The 22,430-nt window shown below is 38.7% G+C and overlaps 1 protein-coding gene and 1 long non-coding RNA gene across 2 annotated transcripts in view; one reads left to right on the top strand and one right to left on the bottom strand.

The window, feature by feature from the left end:
- Positions 1-22,430, top strand: part of LOC136241906 (1-phosphatidylinositol 3-phosphate 5-kinase-like) — a 99,420-nt gene that overhangs the window by 10,332 nt on the left and 66,658 nt on the right. Inside the window, exons 2-8 of the mRNA XM_066033293.1 lie at positions 3,325-3,858; positions 12,897-13,060; positions 18,544-18,655; positions 18,703-18,756; positions 18,800-20,719; positions 20,767-20,961; positions 21,011-21,117. Coding sequence (XP_065889365.1) covers positions 3,325-3,858; positions 12,897-13,060; positions 18,544-18,655; positions 18,703-18,756; positions 18,800-20,719; positions 20,767-20,961; positions 21,011-21,117 — 3,086 coding nt within the window. The remainder of the gene's footprint in view (positions 1-3,324; positions 3,859-12,896; positions 13,061-18,543; positions 18,656-18,702; positions 18,757-18,799; positions 20,720-20,766; positions 20,962-21,010; positions 21,118-22,430) is intronic.
- LOC136241908 (uncharacterized) lies at positions 6,710-7,483 on the bottom strand. Its single transcript, XR_010694443.1, has 3 exons — positions 7,282-7,483; positions 7,168-7,236; positions 6,710-7,112 (listed from the first exon to the last, which is right to left on the bottom strand). It is a non-coding gene; the product is annotated as an uncharacterized lncRNA (long non-coding RNA).

Genomic DNA, 22,430 nt, shown 5'->3' with positions numbered 1-22,430 from the left:
ATAAATATGGCTATATCATTAAGGGGTGTGTCACAGTGCTAATCGTTATTGGTGCTGCCAGGTTGTGAAGGGGTGTGGTCAGTCCGAATGTGTAGCTGCGAATACCATAGATAGTAGAGGGCTTGTAATATTATCATCTGTTTGAGTGTGGTGTATTACATCTGCTTGAAATAATTTTTTTGGCATCTAAGTATGGATAGTGTTGATAGTAATACAGAAAATAGTTTCGTTGCATAAAGAAGACAATGATCAGCCTGACTGAAGATAAAAGGAAAGACAAGGCACAGAGGACACACACTTGTTGGAACCCCTATAGGCACATGTCACTGGTGAGTTTGTTATTGTGGCGTAAAATGGTGGCATAATATGGTGGCATAAAATGGTGGCATAATATGGTGGCATAAAATGGTGGCATAATATGGTGGCATAATATGGTGGCATAAAATGGTAGCATAATATGGTGGCATAATATGGTAGCATAATATGGTGGCATAAAATGGTGGCATAAAATGGTGGCATAATATGGTGGCATAAAATGGTAGCATAATATGGTGGCATAAAATGGTGGCATAAAATGGTGGCATAATATGGTGGCATAAAATGGTAGCATAATATGGTGGCATAAAATGGTGGCATAATATGGTGGCATAAAATGGTGGCATAATATGATGGCATGTGATGCATCGTATAGCCTCTACCTTTGCAACTGTGGGGGTAGGCAGGGCAGGGCAGGCAGACTAAAATTCAGGTTTAGCAAAACCCGACTTGTTCGCGCAAGCATGTGTATTGAGAAAAAAAATTTTTTTTAAAATCGTAAAATTATGCATGCTGCAAAGAAAAATATGCAAGTTTTAATTAGGCCAGTACTTGGAAGAAGAAAGCTAAAATCGATTATACCATCTTATTTGCCTGCTCAATGGAGAGTTTGTTTTGTTCCTGTAACCCCAACAGTATGCGTTTCATGTGCATTTGTTTACGATGAGGTAAATGTAACCAAAAGGTCATCGCCATTTCTTCAACTAAACCGCTTCATACCCATATGCGTAAGTGACTATGGGGCTAACACTATACTTTGGCTGATTTGCTAATCCATGGTGAACATTTTAAGTCAAATTGCAACGTTGTGGACTAAGGGAGTTATGACTTGTAGTTTATTTCACTGTACAAATTGATAATCTTGCTCTTCCTACTGTCTATAGTATGTTCACGTTGAGCTGAATCCTCAAAACATTTAATAACTCATGGATGATGCAATTACACACGGTCTTGAATTTGGCTCATTTGTAGTACTGCTTGATCCGCTAAAAATATTTCATTGTTCAAATGTTTGACATAATATTTACGGCCAATCAAAATTTCCAGAATATATTTCCTATTGGAAGCCATATAAGTACAGTGTCCATTACAGCCCTTTCCCGAACTTGTAATGGAGCCAAACCATACGTGTCTGTTGTTGACACCTTTGCTGTTACCAATAATCATCTGGTTGGCTGAAATGTTAACTCTGTTGAGAAAAAATTAACTTTTAATTTTTAGCTGTTTTTCAGGATTCAGCTCAACGTAAACATACTTTAGCGCTATAATTCCAAAACTACTCACCACAATAAGAAACTATGGTGATCCATTCCTTGGACGCTGCAGATAATGCTGAGAAAATAAAATAAGAATAATTTGGAAGGTGTGAGGCTTTTGCTGAGACGGTCACATAAGTGTTATTTATTTCGAATGTGAAACATACAGTTGGATATGGTTGATTGTGTTGTGTGTATGGAGTAGTACAACAGTAATGTAACCATAACAACATATGTGACCGAATTTTGGAAAACCGTCAATATACGTACGCACAATAGTACTTTTGTAATAAAACGCATTTAAAAACTATGGGTATATAAAAAACGCAAGCTCCAGAAAAAAATTATGCAAGTTTTTATCGCCTCACTGGTGGGCGAATTAAGCCTCCAATGGATAAATCCTGGTCATCGTGTTCACCTGTTCATAGGGAGTACAAAAATCTTTGTTTCATCTCCATACACGAAAGGATTTCAAAGTTACAGACGTTTGTTTACGCTGCGGTGATGAAAGAATTTACCGACAATCGTTTTTCAATGAATTTTCCTTCTTTCTCAAACGCAGAAACATGCCTGGGGCAAAAACTATACCTTGGTGGATGCACAAATTCATGGCGAACACAATGAGTGAAGATTCAATTCCGTTCGCCATTGTATCAGTAAGTTATTATGGTTTATGTAAGCACCTGTAGATTCTTTTCTCGATAGCTTCTGTACATATCAATTTATTTGCTCGTCCGGCTGTCTAGTGCTGTATTTCTAACGTTGATTAACTTATGAAGCTGAAATGTAGCTAGAAAACAAAGAACAAATAAAATGCATTTTGAAAATTGTGTGGATATCGACGGTTTTATAAAATTAGGTCACATATGTTGTGTAACCATAACAACAGTCATGTTGTATAACCATAACAACAGTCATGTTGTGTAACCATAACAACAGTAATGTTGTGTGACCATAACAACAGTAATGTTATGTGACCATAACAACAGTAATGTTATGTGACCATAACAACAGTAATGTTGTATGACCATAACAACAGTAATGTTGTGTGACGATAACAACAGTAATGCTGTGTGACCATAACAACAGTTATGTTGTGTGACCATAACAACAGTAATGTTGTGTGACCATAACAACAGTAATGTTGTGTGACCATAACAACAGTAATGTTGTGTGACCATAACAACAGTAATGTTGTGTGACCATAACAACAGTAATGTTGTGTGACCATAACAACAGTAATGTTGTGTGACCATAACAACAGTAATGTTGTGTGACCATAACAACAGTAATGTTGTGTGACCATAACAACAGTAATGTTGTGTGACCATAACAACAGTAATGCTGTGTGACCATAACAACAGTAATGCTGTGTGACCATAACAACAGTTATGTTGTGTGACCATAACAACAGTAATGTTGTGTGACCATAACAACAGTAATGTTGTGTGACCATAACAACAGTAATGTTGTGTGACCATAACAACAGTAATGTTGTGTGACCATAACAACAGTAATGCTGTGTGACCATAACAACAGTAATGTTGTGTGACCATAACAACAGTAATGTTGTGTGACCATAACAACAGTAATGTTGTGTGACCATAACAACAGTAATGTTGTGTGACCATAACAACAGTAATGTTGTGTGACCATAACAATAGTAATGTTGTGTGACCATAACAACAGTAATGTTGTGTGACCATAACAACAGTAATGTTGTGTGACTATAACAATGTATTGTTGTGTATAGGGTGACTCCAGATTGACTGAAGATGACCTAAAGAAGTATTGGATGCCAGACAGTGCTTGTAAGGAATGTTTTCTTTGTGGACTAAAGTTTACAATATCACGTCGCAAGCATCACTGTCGTGTGTGTGGCCAGATATTCTGCAGCAGCTGTTGTTACCAAATGATCGATGGCAGGATGTTAAGGGTTGAAGGGTTATTGAGAGTGTGTAATACATGTTTACATACAGTAATATCGGGGGAACAACCATCTCCTAGGCATCATCCCAACTCAGCTAATAGTGCAGCCAGTCAGTTGGAACGATCCATAGATGACTTTAGTCCATTAAGAACTGAGCTACCTCCCTGTGATAGTCCTGTTAACAGACGTGTTTCCATGTCAATGAGGTCATTTGTGTCATGGGAGACAGGCAGTAACCCTCAGTCAAGTGGTTCAGGGTTTAGAGATGGCTCTCCAATCCATTTGTTGTCAACATCTTCTTCTGGTGGCTTCTTCTCTCTTGGAGCAGAAGAGGAACAGTTATTAGCTATCGATAAGGTGAGCCAGTGGTATGTGTGGGAACATAGTGCTGGTTTATGATACCCTAATAAGGCAGTCATCTTAATAGTACAGTCATTACTTAATATGTTGTATGCGCATGACTCATGTTGCAAGTGTATCATGTGAGCAGTGTATGGGTACAAAGTGTGGTAATAGGTGCTGTTGTACAGCTGTTGAGGGTTCAATATTAAAACTTGTTCATCAGTTTAGCATACCAACTGTCACCTGCTGAGTAGAGGTGTACCGATAATCGGATCGGCTATAATATCGGCCACCAATATGGTAATTTTTACCAATATCGGTATCGGTACAGAACAGCAGGAGGACCGATATCGCTACCGATATTTATACACTAGCAATAGTTTGTACATAACGGATTGTGCATTTGTTTTCTACATTATTCATGTGGTTCTTTAGTGCCAGTGGCTTATTATTCACTCTGAAACAAGCGCTACGCTACGAGAAGCCATATAAATACATGCGATTCTACTGTCTGTTGCTGGAAAGCTTATCACAGTCTTTATAAATGAAGCAGTTATAGAGTACCTTGTAATAAAATAAGGGTCACAGGATAACCAAGGAAACTTGCTGTACCAGCTTTCTCACAAACCATTAGAATGCAGAGTAATGCAGAAATATCCGTATAAGGCTTCATGGGAGTATACATAAAAATGTTTGTGGGTGCCTAATTGTCTGGATTGCACAATAGAAACCCAAGCTGTATACCACCACAGGCAGAGTATAGCAATGAATACATGTACATGTTGTTGTAGGGTAGGTAAATGTACACTTTTAACTATAAAGCAAATATCGGATCAATTATCGGTTATCGGCTTCTTTTGGTGACATCAATATCGGATATCGGTACATGCAAAAAAACCACATCGGTACACCTCTACTGCTGAGTAGTGAAAAGTTTGTATGATAACTCCTTTGTTGTTTGCAGGCTATATGGTTGTTTGGCCTTATCTGGGAAATACTCTTGTTTGAAGAGTAAAGCAGCTGCTTTGTACGGTGAATGAATTACAAGCGTTCATTTAATTGCCATAAGTAGTTGTTTTAGTTAAAGCAAATTAAGTGATTTAATTACTTTAGTTATCTAAAACTGAAGTTTTTTATTTTGTAAAAGACTAAAACTAAAATTGCCTCAAATTTCACATTGAAACTTACTAAAACTAGAAAAATTACTTAATATTTACAAATAACTGAAAATAACCAAATGAACTATAGGTGTACAATTAGTTAAAACTAACATGCACTTAGCTATTGCCTATACAAACTTAACTACAGCATCATCAACAATAATTGTTCACAACAAAATACACTTTATACCAACGGATATAAAGTTACTTTAATTGCTACTTGTATAAAGAAATGTAATAATCGTTACAAGGAAAGACTATACTGTGAATAGCTGACTTTATCTGTCATGGATGTTGTTAATAAAGGTTAGCCAATCTTTAGTGATAGTAATCCTCTTACTATTGAGAAAAATGAAGACTTCAAGCTGCTCACTATTTAGAGATTTTATTGGTGACTACGTGATTAATCGATTACAAAATAATAAACAGATTATATATTTTTATCAATTGATCGCTTTATTTGATTAATTATGAGAGTTCTTAAATGGCTTCTCTACATTTGCAATAGAAATCGTCTGTAATGTCTCTGTAGTGACTATATTTGATTGCAGAAATACTTTCTGTACTGAACATAGCTGAAAACAAAGTGTTATAGCCGCTTCACATAACTGATAGTTGGGGTATGTGTTTACATGAAAATATTAAAGGGGCAGTGCGCCGGTATTGTTTAGCAGCAAAGCCGTTTAAGAACACGATGTAATGTGTAAAATCAAGCCGCACGGACCTCACGTGATTAAGCACATGTTGGAGTAATGGCCGAGGTAATTGACGAGCGTCACGGTGATTCCTCAGAAGCGAGTGTAAGCGAGTCTAGCTCAGAAAGTGAAGAGGTATCGTTATTGTGTTACGCGTTACGTGTGACTTCTTGTTTATCTAGGAGTCTGATTTGCTTCGATGTGACTGTAAAAATACATGTCGAAGGAGAAAGAGCTGTCCTTGTAAGGCTGCTGGTGTGCACTGTGGCAGTAATTGTAGGTGCGGAACGAAAAAGAACTCTTGCAAAAACAAGGTTGGACATAAACAAAATGGCTGTAGCTAACTTTAAGGGTTGTTTATACAGTTAACAAGTGATGAAGGAGGCCTAGTTTTACAGCCCAGCCAAAGGGTAACAAGGGCTCAGCAGTTGAAGGTAATTTTATTTAGTAATCTTTCATGTGATTAGAAATTTATGTTATAGGAATATGTGTCAACATTAAATTTGACGCAATGCCACACAATTATCCTCAGCGTGTTCAGCTCTCGTGGGGGTATAGAATTGGCACGCTCTGCTCTGCAGAGTGATACTCCCGAGGATCCTCCTGAAGACAACTTACCTTGGTGTGTTTGTGGAAAATGCAGGCCTATGCCAATGCCAGTGGAGAATGTCTGCTGCATGCATTACATCCACTGACTTGTTCGAGTCAATCGTGTTAGACATAAATGTCCTAACTATTGCAATTGTCAACCATAGTGATACATTTGTTTAGCCAGTAGACTACTCCCCAGCTTCATACAGAAAAGCTGCATACCGACAATTTATTTTGTGGAGAGAAGGATATCTTGGGAGAGGCAACCGAAAGGTTGTACCATCCTGTGTCGTATGGAGTGTTCGGAACAGATACCCTGCTCCTGACGGATTTTATTTAGGCTTCAAAGAATATTAGGACATTATTGTATTTAGCAACTCAATTATTGATTGTAATTGTTATTTCCATTATCAGTAGAACACTGCTCATCCTGTAACATTTCATTATAATATATGAAATTATAATATAAAGTGTCAGTTCATTTGAAATGAGACTTCTTTGCCTGAACAATAGACTCTGTAGGCTCAGGAACTGTATTGCCAATACTGTTTCTTATTCTAGCTGGATGGTTTGACGGTAACAACGTTTGCGTTTTGTACCAGAGTCTGCGACAGATCTTTGTCTCTCTATTTCCATTATCAGTTGCGGAATATATTTGTATTCCTTGGTTTTCATTACAGGGGCTGCATCCTACTTTTTAGTTTGCTTGCGGAATTTACGAGCATATATTATGCTGCCATCTCTGTTCTGTGCTTCCTGCCGATCCAAATGATTGTTGTGGTCCAAAACAGCTAACTGTATCCTGGCATGATATGCCTGGTTCCTGTTGTATCATCATATTGTCATAGATCAACAAATGAAAATCTATTCACACTCACTGAAATGCTGCTCGTTTTGGTGCATAAGCCAATACAACATTGTTAAATGATTCCAATCGACCAGTGTGCCTAACCGATTAGGCCAATAAAACTCTCATATATTGGTATACATACCTGAACTTCGTATAATACTTTAACGACTTTAGCCATGTCTGGTCAAACACAAGTTTCTGTAATGCTCTGAATTCTGGTTCTTGTTGACAGAAATACTCCAATTGTCGTCCATCGGCATCTGTGGGTGGACCAGTTAATGGTTCGTGCAAACAGGCTCCAGTAAGCCACTGATGCTCATCAATCACATGATGAAGTAAGGCACACCAACTCATCTACATAAAAGTACTTATACTGATAGTGAGTTCTCTTCAACTTTTATGGTTATATACCCTATGTTTTATATCACTTTTTGTGAAAAGGTACCTTTTTCACACACAAAATTTGACCCAATTTTTAGACTTTGAAGCTTCATAACTTTTTAATTATTGCATATAATTGCCTGACATTTTCCATGAGTGCTGCTAAAGTATCTGGCTACATTCTGAAACTAAGAGCAAGTTAAGGAGCCAAGTGTTACCATTTTGTTTGCTGGCATGTAAAATGTGTGGGAAAAGTACTGGTCAGATATATCGTATAGCGTAAACATTCAAGGAGTATTAGGGTCTAGCAATGCTGTAATATGTTTTGCAGATTTGCTAACAATCTAAAATACATGTCACTGTGATTCTCACTCTCAGCCCAAAACCATTCAAATTAGCAAAAATTTTCCGTTGAAACATTTATGCTATACGATAACTAAAAACATACTTTCAATGCAAGTGCATTCCCATCAGTAGTTCTACAACAGTACCATAAGTGATTAACGAAATTACTACTCCACTGAAGTAACTTCTCCATTCCTTTCATCTTTCCTGAGATAATGATAGGTAAAAACATTCTACTCACCTTTGCCAATACTTTTTGTAGCTTTTTTGATTTGTGCCACACATCTAAAGAATGGAATATTTCAGGGTATCGAGTCTCTGTGTACATAGATATGAAAACAGCTACTATTAAGAAGACTCGAACCTCCGTATGGAAGATGATGCATCTGTGATAATTTCTGTGCATTTGATGTTAGATAGTAAGAACTCCATAGATCTTCTAAAGGCTATTCTTTCTATATTTGGAGATTGCAAGTCCACTTCTCGTTTATCAACTGTTTCAGCATGTAGAATTTCACCCGATTCAATTTCCATGACAGAATAGGTACAAAATTTGGCAGATGATCCCGGAGAGTCGCACCTTCCATCTCCTGCCAGCACTAAATTTTTGTCTTTGTACTTAGCTAGTAATTCTTCCTGAAGAAATGCATATGATAAATTTAAATTTGTGTGTACTATATACTTGTTGGTGTTCGTAAAATTCATTTATGCCTGGACAGATGTAGTGACGTTGATGTGCATGAAAACTTGAACTGCAGAGGATATTGAGCCCATAAAATCTGGCAAACATCTCGATTTTCTTGTAGTTATTCCCTGATAACACCAATGCAGCAGCAAACAAAATGTAAATTATCCTAGTACAATTTTCTTTGATCTTTACTGCACAACACATCTGACGACTCCCAGCAAAATGGATGACCATTTTCACAAGTTCCAAAAATTATTAAACAGCATCCTGATGTTTTGTAATCAACAATGTGCTTGTTCCCACAATTTTTTTCACCACAGACTCCACCAGCAAGCATTAGTAGTTTATGCAAGCTACATATAACTCTCTTTTTGATTCCTACAAAATAAATGTAAACACATACAATATAAAATAATTCACCTTCTTCTGTTGATGATTCATTAGGTTCAGTCACAAAATCTACTGGGTTGTTAGAGGCATCATATTCAGTTGCCGACAGTGTTTCATCTTCAATTGCCAACAGTGTTTCATCTTCAATTGCCGACAGTGATTCATCTTCAATTGCCGACAGTGTTTCATCTTCAATTGCTGACAGAGTTTCATCTTCCACAGTTGATAGCAGTTCGCCTGCTGAAAGTGTGTCCTCAGCCATCAAAACATCCTTATCTACTGAATCTAACTCTTCTTCGGATTCACTACATGAGAAACTGATTATCCACTAGTACACACATTTAGAAGAAAAAACCTGCTCCAAGTTTCTTCATTCATAATCCTTGATGCTTCTAACAGCCTATATTAGAACACAACATCTAACTAATCTGCAATTGTGTGCTGACATATATATACACACCTACCCCTGTTCAATTTCTTCATCAAAAACATTGTCGCCTGTGTCCAGAGCAGAATAGGATTCAGTAAATGGCAATTCAGTACGTGGCAAACATCGACTATACTCGTTTAAAAGTCTAATTCAGATACACAAGTATATTTGCTGTTAATATAGCTACGTACCTTCTTGGCTCCTGTTGGGCTGACAAACGAGATACAGTCACTCCATCATTTCTATTTTAAACCACTAGTTCATAATATGCAAGTGAGTTCAAGGCATGTCACTTACACAATAATGTAGCTATCTGAATCCTGACTGGGTTCCCTGCCACTCGTGCTGCCACTTACAGGTGTTGAACACATTGGTGCAAGGCGAGTCCAAGTAAAACTAGAAACACCACCACTAGGACTATCTAAACACTCCTGTGCTTGCAATTTGTGCTGGCTTAATAGATACTGAATAGCCGATTCATCGCTAGCAAAATCACTGCTCTTTTTAAATTCACAAAGCTCCAACAACGTTCCCTCACTAACATAAATCCTCTTCATAATGGAGGTCCATGGTTGTGAAAATCTTTTAGGCCGACCTATAGTCGTCCTATAAGTGGAACCAGTTGTAGCACTTGCAGACAATCCTTTTGCCATTGTTAGGCGCACAATAAGCGCATGCGTTAATTTTTTTGTAGCCTTGCGTAATAAAACAGGATGTTAAATTATGTTCAGGTACGCATAAACAATACCGGCGCACTGCCCCTCTAAGTCTGTTCTAATGCAGTATGTGTGGGTGTTCACCAGTTATAATAACGTTAGAACAAGTACAGAAGAAGTTTTAGTTCAATTAGGGATCATAGAAACAAACAAAGTAGTGAAACAAGGGAAGTCCCCTACACCTGCAGATATACTATAATCCCTAATATGTAATGTAGGGAAGTCCCCTACACCTGCAGATATACTATAATCCCTAATATGTAATGTAGGGAGGTCCCCTACACCTGCAGATATACTATAATCCCTAATATGTAATGTAGGGAGGTCCCCTACACCTGCAGATATACTATAATCCCTAATATGTAATGTAGGGAGGTCCCCTACACCTGCAGATATACTATAATCCCTAATATGTAATGTAGGGAAGTCCCCTACACCTGCAGATATACTATAATCCCTAATATGTAATGTAGGGAGGTCCCCTACACCTGCAGATATACTATAATCCCTAATATGTAATGTAGGGAGGTCCCCTACACCTGCAGATATACTATAATCCCTAATATGTAATGTAGGGAGGTCCCCTACACCTGCAGATATACTGTAATCCCTAATATGTAATGTAGGGAGGTCCCTTACACCTGCAGATATACTGTAATCCCTAATATGTAATGTAGGTAATATTATTGTATGAACCAGACAAGTGCAATCTATATATATAAAGCTGAAAAGCCATCTGTCCGTCCGTCCGTCCTCAATTCTGATGGCGTCCAACAATTTTCTCGCCAGTCGATGCACGTATCGAAGCGTGTTTTGTGCCAAACGAAGTGCTCATCATCTAAGAATTACCTTGCTTTTAAATGAAGCTTCTAACCGCCGTCGTTCGTCATTTACAGTGCGATTAGTGCAAGGGTGCAGACAAAAATTTGCTTGAATTCTTTCTGTAAACCTCACGCAAACCGCAAGTAAACACCTATTCCATTCAACTTAAGCATGCCTTTATAAACAACTTTTAAAGCCTTTTTAACCACAAGAGACATGTAGTCCATGTGGTAGCGTTAGGCTGGAAACTGGTAGGATGAGAGTTTAAGTTCCAGTTGTATCACCTTTTTTTTTTCTTTTCAAACCTTTTGGTTACAACTTTTCTTCAACAACCTTTTTTGCTACAACTTTTTTTTTCATTTTGGCAGCCTTTTAGGTAACAGGTTTTTCTCACTCTACAGTGAAGGCTGTGTATTAGACTGACCAAAAGTGTCCTGATTATCAAGGTGTCCTGATTATCAAGGTTTCCTGAATTTTCAGTTCAGTTACATGCTAAGGGATACTTTAGGAGCATTACCAAGTGTCCAGATTATGTAGGTGTCCTTATTTTCAAGTGTCCTGATTAACAGGTTCCACTGTATTGGTTGATAATAGTTTGTGGTAGCTAATTTTACTGCACAAAGGTGATGACAATAGGTGATAATAGTCAGTAGTAGCTTACTCATACAGTACTGTAAACGTAGGGATCATGGAGGTTAGAGATGATGACAATAGGTTGTAGTGTAGTAAAGGGAACAGGAGGGAATGTTGTAGTATTGTTAACATACAAAGCTCAGCCTGTACTGTAGGCATGTACTGCACCCTACCATTATGTAGTTTATTTTTGTTGTCAGTAAGTTAAATGTCATATGTATGGCATACATGATAGGTACTATACTAATATCACATAATATGTAGTTTGCACCTGTGTGGTAGACATAATATTATAGGTATGGACAGGTAGTATTACAGTTGTATTTACTTATGTAGCTACACACAGCTTTCTTGTTTAAAATTATTTGTATGCTCACATCATTCCCAGCAGGATAGTCTAATGGTATTTAATGGTCTTTAAAAGTGACATTCATTATACATGCAACATAGTTACATGAATTTTAATGCATCGTTTCCATTACATGATGTGCATGCCCACAATATAATGCGAAATATGGGGCAGGTACCAATAAATAATGTCTTTTGTGGTCAATCTTTTATCAAATGATGTCCACATTGTTCACACCTATGTGTTATAAGCATACACATTACTACAGTAGTTTAGCTACTGCAATTCTGCAGGTTCAGGGGTACCTGTGTGCTTCCCATGCATGATTTTGGCAAGATGTTGGTATTAAAAATGTTACCACCATGCATGCTGCAGGGCATGAATGGCACTGATGTTTAATGCTTGGCTGTTATTATAAAGTGATCCCTGCATGTAGGGCAGGTACCAATACTAGTGCATTAATAAAACAATACTAGTGTCCACTCTTGCATTCTAGCAAGAAGGCTGTTCCAGCGATGATAGAGTTACATTTTGCTGGAATATGTGATGTAATTATTATCCAGATCAGGTTGTTATGAGTATCTATTGCAATTTTAGTTTGGGGAATCCCTACCAGTAAATGATTAGCATGTAATGTGTAGTGATGTCACTATAGTGATTTGTGATGTCACTACAGAGTCACTGTTACAATGTCACTGTAATCAAGAGTTCATGATATAAAAAAGGAGAGAGTGTCCAACTTCCTATATAGCCTGTATAAAGTCACTGTGTCAAGTTCTGTCATGTTCACCTTTGATCAAATTAACACTTTCATTGGTGACACAGAACTGTTGATTGGTGCTTATTGGAGTTGATAAGGTCAAGCCTTTATTCTGTGAACAGGCTAGAGGTGTTACTTGACACAGTGTGTTTGCTGACTGTATTCCAGTTGGACACTCTCTCCTTTTTTTATATTATGAACTCTTGCTGTAATGATGTCACTATTATGATGTCATTGTTACAGGATGCTGAGGAGTTTGGTGTACACCATATATGGTTAAAAATGTTGCACCCAGTAACTGGTTTGAAGTTACAGAGTCATCGTTACCGATTAATGCGTTACCCGGACACCCTAACTGCTATGGAGATCACTGATTGGCTAGTCAAGAGTGGACATGCTTCCTCAAGGTCAGTCTAATGGTCTAGTTGTTATGATCATAGTAGTGTGTCATGATCAAGACACATGGTAGTGTGTCATGATCAAGATGTAGTGTCATGATCAAAAAGTAGTGTTGCATGATCAAGACACATGGTAGTGTTGCATGATCAAGTGTCATGATCAAGACATAGTGTGTCATGATCAAGATGTAGTGTGTCATGATCAAGATGTAGTGTGTCATGATCAAGACGTAGTGTGTCATGATCAAGACATAGTGTGTCATGATCAAGATGTAATGTGTCATGATCAAGAAGTAGTGTGTCATGATCAAGACACATGGTAGTGTGTCACGTGCCTTCAAACATGATCTTAATGCTTCTTATAGGTTGCTATAAAATTTTAACAAGTACACAAAAGAATTTGTACTAGAGTAGGAACCATAGCACATCGATAAAAAGTACTGAAACAAGCTGGAGTAGTGTATGATATTTAATCACAGTAAAACAATAAGAAGTGTTATATCCCTACTAGAGATGTAACAAAATATGTGACCGAATTTTGGAAAATCAACCATATGGGTGCATTTGACACTTAAAATATTTAATGACCTAATAACAAGCTATATAGCACAAATCTACTTGTTAATGATTGTAAGCCATTCTCAATACCTTAAATTACTAGAACATTCTAGAAATATTTTTATAATTGCATACTGCTCATAACAGTAACCCACTGAACTTGAAAATTCTAATTATTTCACGTGCGCCCATATGGGTGATTTTCCAAAATTCGGTCACATATTGATATATCGCATATCGTATCATTTTAAGACAATATCGCTGTATTGATACAAAGTCAAACTGTTTGATATATTGCGTATTATATAGTTATACAATGGGCACGAGTGCTCTGCCTGATATAAACGCACGAGCCTGGGGGCTGTAAGCCTGAAGGCAAGTGCGTTTATACAGGCAGAGCATGAGTGCACGTTGTATTACTGTTATGTACCACTCACCTAATAGGTGGGGAGAGTCTCACAAGTCAGCTGTAACACTTAAAGGCCAGGTTTCTAACATCGATTGTGGGTAACCAAGCCGAACGTTGCGATGATGTTCCCTCTACAGTACTACAGCCACCTGAGGTATTGAAAGCTAGTACACTATGGATTGTATCACTAGCCTGCATTCGCTGTTCGACCCTCATCATGTAGTACTCAGCATGCCAGCGTGATCACTCAGTCACCATATAGACTAATAGTGATCCTCTCGAGCGAAAAAAAAGCAGCTAATAGACAGTTTGAGTAAACAAAATTTTAACTACTAAACGATACTAGTCTAATTCTTACTATTCATACTGGCTAAACTCGAATCTGGTGGCATGATGAAAACTGGTTACCACAATTGAACGTAACGTTGAGTATTATTTAGAATATAATAGTTTTATTGAGTCATTGTTGAAGTGGACTACAGTTTAATCTGAGCTCAGATGGCACCAGACTAGTAAGGTGTATAAGTACGCTTATATATATGTAGACTAGAGTTGTGGCCACCGCATCAGCTTTTTCGATTGCCATTGGCTGCTTGATAAACATTATATGTATTGGTGATGTTATGGCCCACAACCGACCTTTACATGTCAGGCTATAAAAGAACTTGAGTGATCTGTGAGATGTCTTTCCACCTATTAGGTGAGGTGTCGTAGTGATCTCGGCTGTGCATTGCTGCACAAAACCGCAGCCAGTGCAATATCTGTATATTGCACTGCAGTCAGTACATTATAACCTATGATGCACTCGTTGCGGTCTGCAAAACCGCAACCAGTACGTTATAAGTTATAATGCACTCGCTGCGGTCAGCAAGAGTGCCATATACAAATTATGGCACTGGTGGGGCCTTTGAACTGCTCACGCAGAGTGGTACATTATGATATATCATCATATCATGGCTTGTTAACATGGCTGACAATCAAATTATTGTACATTGTGGTTAAGCTGAATATTATGTAATGCTTCTCAAAGAAATAAGAGCTTGCTTATTTCCCTTAAGAACGACATAGACCATTTTTAGACTCCACTTTGTATCGCGCAATATATCGCTGTATCGTGATACACCAGAGGCAATATGTAATAGTTATACCATGGCTGCGAGGGATTTTGCTGATATATACACCCAAAGCACGAGGGCCGCAGGCCCGAGGGCTGCGGGTGTATATGTCAGTAAAATCCCAAGCAGCCATGGTACAAGTGATATATATCACTTGGGGCGCACTCACCTAATAGGTGAAAGAACTAATGAAAACTCATCCCATTTGTTTTATACAGTAGCATCTGAAGATCGATTGTGGTTTTAATAGCGTGGGCTAATAGCCATCAAAACGTTATCCATACGTTAAAACGTCATTAATACGTTACTATGCTTCAACACGCAATGTTAGAAAACTTGCGATTGTGGGATGGAGTTTATATTGTTATCATTTTTGTACTAAGTTAAGCCAACTAACTTCGCTATTGGGACAGTAAGTAAGTTATTATATTAAGTTAAGTACTTAGAACTGTAAGTTACTAACCTATTTCAACGTAGCAGTAGTAGCTTTGCTGTTCCGTGGTCTGTTCAAAGGCTGATATGCGGTGGGTAGAAATACGCATCCACAATCGCCCAAACAATTATTTTGTGCCTTCATTATCCTTTAGTAACAACCAACTACTCTATCTTAGCCTATGTACTAAGCTTAGCAACCTCTACAAAACCGAGTCCCACAATACAAAGCTCTATGTCGCTCAATATAACGAGTCAAAGCGCATCGATTCTTTGAACTGGCTGGGTATCAAAGTCATTGGCAAACCGCTTTCCCATGATATTGCCCGGGCAATATGCGAGTTAAACACCGAGCGGCGCCTTTGAACGCCCACGCTAAAGTGGTATATATCAAAATGTATCAATACATCTACACACTGTATCGTTACAACTCTAATCCCCACTGTGCTCTTCCTTATGGTATGTTGGACATAGTAGGGATATAACACTTCTTATTGTTTTACTGTGATTTAATTTCATATACTACTCCAGCTTGCAGGCCTTAAATTAACATGCGGTCAATGGACAAAATCCGCACAAATAGCACAATGTCTGCACATAATTAGTTTTGGGTGGACACCCATGTCCTTGCAAAATCAATAGTGGTACCATAAAAGCTGATGTGTGCATGTTTGTTTGTAGTGTTAACAATAACTGTCACTTGGTTGCTAGGAGATACTACATTTTCCCAACCCAAGGATATACCAATGCCACCTCCCCTTTGGGGTAGTTGGAAAAGGCGGGTACGGTCGGACGCGGACACGGACGCGGACACGGACGCGGACGCGGACACGGACGCGGACACGGACACGGACACAGACATTTTCAAAAAGGAGTTTTACATTTATATAACAGTTATTTTTCATACCTAACGCTGTTTTTACAGCAGTCTTCGCCTCCAGACCCAGGCGTCGATCTTTTCATAGTGCTTATCCATTTATAAGCGCACGTGTGAAGGATAGACTAGCACTCTAAAGACCATTATAGTGTTGTATACGTGCTCTAGAAATCTAATTCAGAGTCACAGAGATTAATCTAGCATATCCCAACTTAATCTCGTAGGCCAGGTCCTTGAAATCCTCAACACTCGGTATAAGCGCCTGCGCCTTATACTAAAAGGCGTAAGATTGTGGATTTGGCCTGCTAAGCTAAGTTGCATGGGGCATACAAGCTAATCTCTACAACTATATAACTCTGTATTAGACTTTAGAACATGTGTACAACACTATATGGTCTTTGGCATGCTGTGGAGTGCTGGTCTAGTCCTTCGCACGTGCGCTTATAAATGGATAAGCGCTATGAAAGGATCGACGCCTGGGTCTCGAAGCGAAGACTGCTGTAAAAACAGCATTAGGTATGAAAAATAACTGTTACATAAATGTAAAAGTGCTTTTTGAAAATGTCCGCATCCGTGTCCGCGTCCGACCGTATCCGCCTTTTCCAATTACCCTCCCCTTTGTGTACTGCTATCACCAGCAGCTGTTATGACCACAGTCTGGTGATAATTATGTTGCAGCTATGTGGTTGTGTTTAACCTCAAAACTTTCAATGGAAACTCCCTATTCCAATTCCAGCAGTCTATACAAAGTGCTCCTCTAGCTCATGTCTGTACAATTTGACGCTATGTCTGTACATTTGTGAATATGTAAGGACATTTATCCTCAGCACCTTAAAAATTAAATTAAGGCCTGAGCTTGTTTCAGTACTTTTTATCGATGTGCTATGGTCCCTACTCTAGTTGAAAATTCCAAAATTATTTGTGTACTTGTTTGTTGACATTTTTGTAAAATAAATATTATGACTGGTGAACCCACGTATACCGCATCAAAAGAAAGAAATGGTATCGTGCACCCCAGCTATATCAATATAATCTTCTGAAAAGTGAAGTATCCATTATGCTTCGTTGTCAGCTATGTTCAACCCATTACACAGCATTACGAATCAAGAATTGTTCGAAAAGCACCTCTGCAATCCACGCATACCACATCAAAAGAAAGAAATGGAGCCGTGCGCCCCAGTTATATCAGTCATCATCTAAAAAGTGAAGTATCCATTACGCTTCATTGTCAGCCATTACACAGCAGTATGAATCAATTGAAAAGCACAAGCACCTCTGCAATCAAAGTAGCCACTATGAAAAAATATGGATGATTTCCATTACAAGGAAGCCATCATGCGCTGCCGCCAAATTAACACCTTTTGTTGCCAGCAAAGATGACACATTGCATGTGTCCAGCTGAAGCGGCATCAAACAGTGAAAAAATCAAGCCCGTAGCCTTAGCCGTTATCGAGTTATGCTTGTCTGAAGGCATCAGGTAGTTACTTAGAAAATTTTGTTGAATAATTAAAAAAAAAAAAATCCGTAGCAACTTGTTGAAAGCGTTTCAGGTCAATCTGAAAGCTTGTTTGGGCTAACCAATACTGTTGTCTGGGAAAATTAGGCTGGTTTTTGGGTGATGTTTTTTCATGTGTCACGCCCAAACCTTTGTGGTCCCTACTGTACAGTACTATCATACTATATTGACAGTTGATAGTTGGGCACGCATTCTGACAAAAAACAATAAACCGATACCATTTGTTGGTATGTGTCGATTCACCAGTCATAAAGTGTTAAACAAACAAGTACAAGGAGAATCCTTCAGGTGTAGGTGACTTTCCTTACTTTATATTTCTTTGGTCCCTAAGTTTTTCTTCTACTTGTGTCAGTTTGTATGTATTAAATACAAAGTAGTCAAGCTGTGAACCTTTCAAATAGCCAGGACAATAGAAGTTGTAAAATCACAACCATTGGCCAAGCCATCATGTTACAGAAATTTTTTGATGACATGGCAAAACTGTCAGTATTAATTGGGTGCCACTGCTTTGTCATCACTTTGGCTTTTCCTGCAGGCTATTTTAATGTAGTATAAGTAATGAGGTCACTTGATGTGTTACTATAGGGACATTGCTACAAGGCTGGGACAGGTACTAGTGGATACTAAGAGACTCAATATAGTCAATGCTGATCAGACATTTCGTGATGAGAGCCATCTGTTCCTAGAGATTGGCCCTGTGAGTTACCTTGTCTGTGTTGTATTCTAATATAATTGGTGCAACAGTTGGGTAGATATGAGTTACAAGGAGAGGAAATGGCTACAGCAATTACTCCTCAGGTAAGGGTATGATGTAATGTCTAATGACATCGTTATTCATTAGGATGAGGGAACAATGATTCTGAAGGGGTTGCCATCTCTCAGTGGTAACTATGAACATGATAGTAAAGCAACTATTGTTGCTACTGAAGATGGATATGAACATGTGACGGCTGAGAAAATGGCTACTGTCACTGAAGAGACGAGTACTTCTCCAGTTGGAGAAGGAATAAGCCAGTTTAGTATAATTGAACAGAACGATATTTACCAGTGTATATTTGCTATTACCACTGATATATGTTCTGAGCAACAGCAACACTACGAGTCACCATTGGAGACTGCTTTGTCTTCTCGGGCTTCGACTGTGTCTTTGGTTGAACTAGCCAATAACATTGAGCAAAACTGTAAACAACATGTCAACAACATTTTGAACCAATTACTGTGCCAATCGGGCTTGTCATCTAACTGGTATCATGTGATCCAGCCGTTAATAATGGAGGCAGGCTACAATGTCAAACCTGACGTTAATAAAGGAGACTCGATGAATATCTGTGACTATGTCCGGATTAAGAAGATCCCTGGAGGCTCTAAGGAGCACTCATCACTTATTTATGGTGTTGTCTGCTCTAAGAATGTCACAAACAAGAGGATGCAAACATTGTTCCAGAATCCACGAATTCTATTGCTCACTTGCAGTATCGAGTTTGAGCGTACTGAGAACAAGCTGTCATCGTTTGACAGGCTGCGCAGTCAAGAGTATGAATACCTCAAGAACTTAGTGGCTAGAATACACTCACACAAGCCAGACATCATAATGGTCCAAGGCTCAATTGCTAAGAGTGCTCAAGACATGTTGTATGAGCTGGGGGTGACGCTGGTGATTAATGTGAAGTTATCGGTGTTGAAAAGGGTGGCACGACTCACGCAAGGGGACCTACTCATTTCTGTCGACCAGTTATTGCTGCCGATTACTCTAGGAAGTTGTGGACAGTTTTACTTGAAAGGCTTTTATCTTCCTGAAGGAGGCAAGAAAACATTAATGTGTTTTGACCATTGTACTGAGCATCTTGGCTGTTGTGTAATTCTGCAGGGAGCCAGCAAAGGAGAGCTGCGTAAAGTGAAAGAAGTGTTTCGTTTTGCTGTTTATGCTGCATACAATGCTTGTTTAGAGACACAGTACCTTCATGCTACATTTGCAGCAATTCCAGTAGGCGGTGGTGAAGACATTTACAACTTGCCATTACCAAAACATTTATCCGTTCGTAGTCCGGACTGTACATTGTACCCTTTAACTAGGTGGCCATTCCTTCCCGCCCCCTCTAATAGTGATGTACCAGACATTCACAGCAGTGCAGCTGCCACCATTGAAGAGTCCATGGAGGTTGGGTATCAGCGTAGACTGTCCTCTGCTACTACTCAGTCAGAAGTTACTGCGGTGTTTATTGAGGATCGTGAGAGTAACTCTGGTTTTGCAAATGTGATGAATGGTCAGATTTTGTCGGTGTCTTGTTTCATTAACTTTCCCGTTCCTCACCTGATGTCATCTGCTATAGTTGGCTGTGACATTACTCGATACTTGCCATCAGAACTGTTCTGGTCTGCCTTGTTCAAGCCAGCAAGCACTGAAGATGATACAGATTTGTGCGATAGCAGCTCAGCAGTAGATGACTGTACTTTACAGCAAATGTTAACCAGTGTTAATCCATGGGAGAGGCCAGTGGTTGATCAGCAAGAGCCTCGAGGGTATATCAGTGCTGCCAGTCACCCGTTTACTACTTGTCCCTTATTGTTACCACTCAAATCTAAAGAGATGCAGACAATCCTGGCAGATTACAGGGCTAGGGGTGGACTGCCTAACTCTGAACAGTTCTTCTTTAAGTTAGCACAAAATGCTAGTGTCCTTGACAACCAGCTAACTCACATGACTGGGGCAGTGGAAAATGTTAACAAGAAAATGAAACTGCAAGCTGCAACACCAAATAAGGTAAAGTGCACACACAGAGTGTACAATTACTGGTTGTCATCAATTAGAATAATGATGAGCAGTGTTCCGAGGTGAAGCCATTCTCCCCATATGCCTCAAGGTCATGTTCCACTGGAGGGCTATGGAGAACGTCTGTTAGTGAGGTAGACAGGACATTGGCTGATGGAGAGAGGACCAGATGGGCTGAACCTGAAGGGTTGAGGATGGATGTCCCCATTGATAAGAAGATGAAAGATAAACATGTTAGACATTGTTAAGGGTAACACAAGATTGTTGACTGTTTTTCCACAGGTTGATTGCCTGACCATACAGAATCATCAATCCTTGTCATTTCTTTACTGGAATAGCTCACGGCGTGACACTCAACCCAACAGATACATCTCATGTATGACTCCAATGTAAGTGCTGTAATGTAACCCCAGCTAGGTATACCAGCAAGGTGTCCAGTTGATACCAGTGAGGTGTCCAGTAGTCAAACAAAGGGAGATCACCAACATGTCACTGTACTAGTGGACATTTAGGTATTAAATGTCCACTAGTATATCTTCAGGTGTAGGCAACCTCCCTTGTATCCCTATGATTTATTTCTTTGATCCCTAATCAAAACTAAAAATTTCTTGGACTTGTTAATACTTTTTTTTGTAACATTATTATGACTGGTGAACCCGTACTGCATTAGAAGAAGAATGGTGTCAAGCTTATTGTTTTTGTCTGAACATGTGCCCCAGTTACTGAAATAGTGAAGAGGCAGGCAGAAATTCAAGTTTTGGTAATTTTTTTAAATTCTATATCTGGCCGCCCAAAATTTTAATGCTGTATTTGATGTTAAATGGACTAATTATTCTGTAGAGGTGATCTTTGTTAGTAAGATATTTTTGGGTGATTTTTAAAGGCGGCATATTAAGCGGCGCACGTCATTTTTTGGGGGATTCCTACTTAAACAGTACTACTATGCTGTTTGATAGATCAAGATACTTCAACAGATCAAGGTATTCCACACAAAGTAGTCACATGCTATAATCAAACAATACGGTAGTACTGTTTAAGTAGGGATCCCCACAAAAATGGTGTGCACCACCTAAAATGCTGTATTTAAAAATCATCCCAGAAACATCTTACGTACAAACAAAAATCACCTTTATGGAATAATATTTGTCCATCTAACATTAAATACAGCATTAAAAAAAACAAGAAAACAGTTACAGGCGTAGAACACAAATTTTTATCTGCCGGCCTGCCTGCCTACCTGCTGCCAGCCTGTACGGCCACCATTTTATGCCACAATAACAAACTCACCAGTAGCTTGTGCCTTTTGGGGTTCAGACGAGTACGTTCCCTCTGCACCTTGTCTTTCCTGTTATCTTCAATCAGGCTGATCATTATCATCTTCATGCAATAAAACCATATCCAGGCATTAATTTTCCCTATCAACACTTAGCATATTTAGACGCCACTAACTTATTTAAAGAGTGCTTTGCTCTCAGTAGATATCTGCATATTCTTTGAGTATGAAGAATATATGAGCTATAGTATTTAACTTCATGATAGGTTCAAGATTCTGCCCATTAATGATCTTGGTTGATTAATAATGATCGAGCAAAGAGACACACCTCTTAAATGACCACACCCCATTATTATTGGCCTAGTTATATATGTGACCAGATTCTACAAAACCGATCCAAATCGCACATCAGGCAAAATCAAACTAACA

This window comes from Dysidea avara, chromosome 12 (genome assembly GCF_963678975.1).
Source record: "Dysidea avara chromosome 12, odDysAvar1.4, whole genome shotgun sequence".
Lineage (NCBI taxonomy): Eukaryota > Metazoa > Porifera > Demospongiae > Dictyoceratida > Dysideidae > Dysidea > Dysidea avara.
This window is presented reverse-complemented; position numbering and strand designations above follow the sequence as displayed.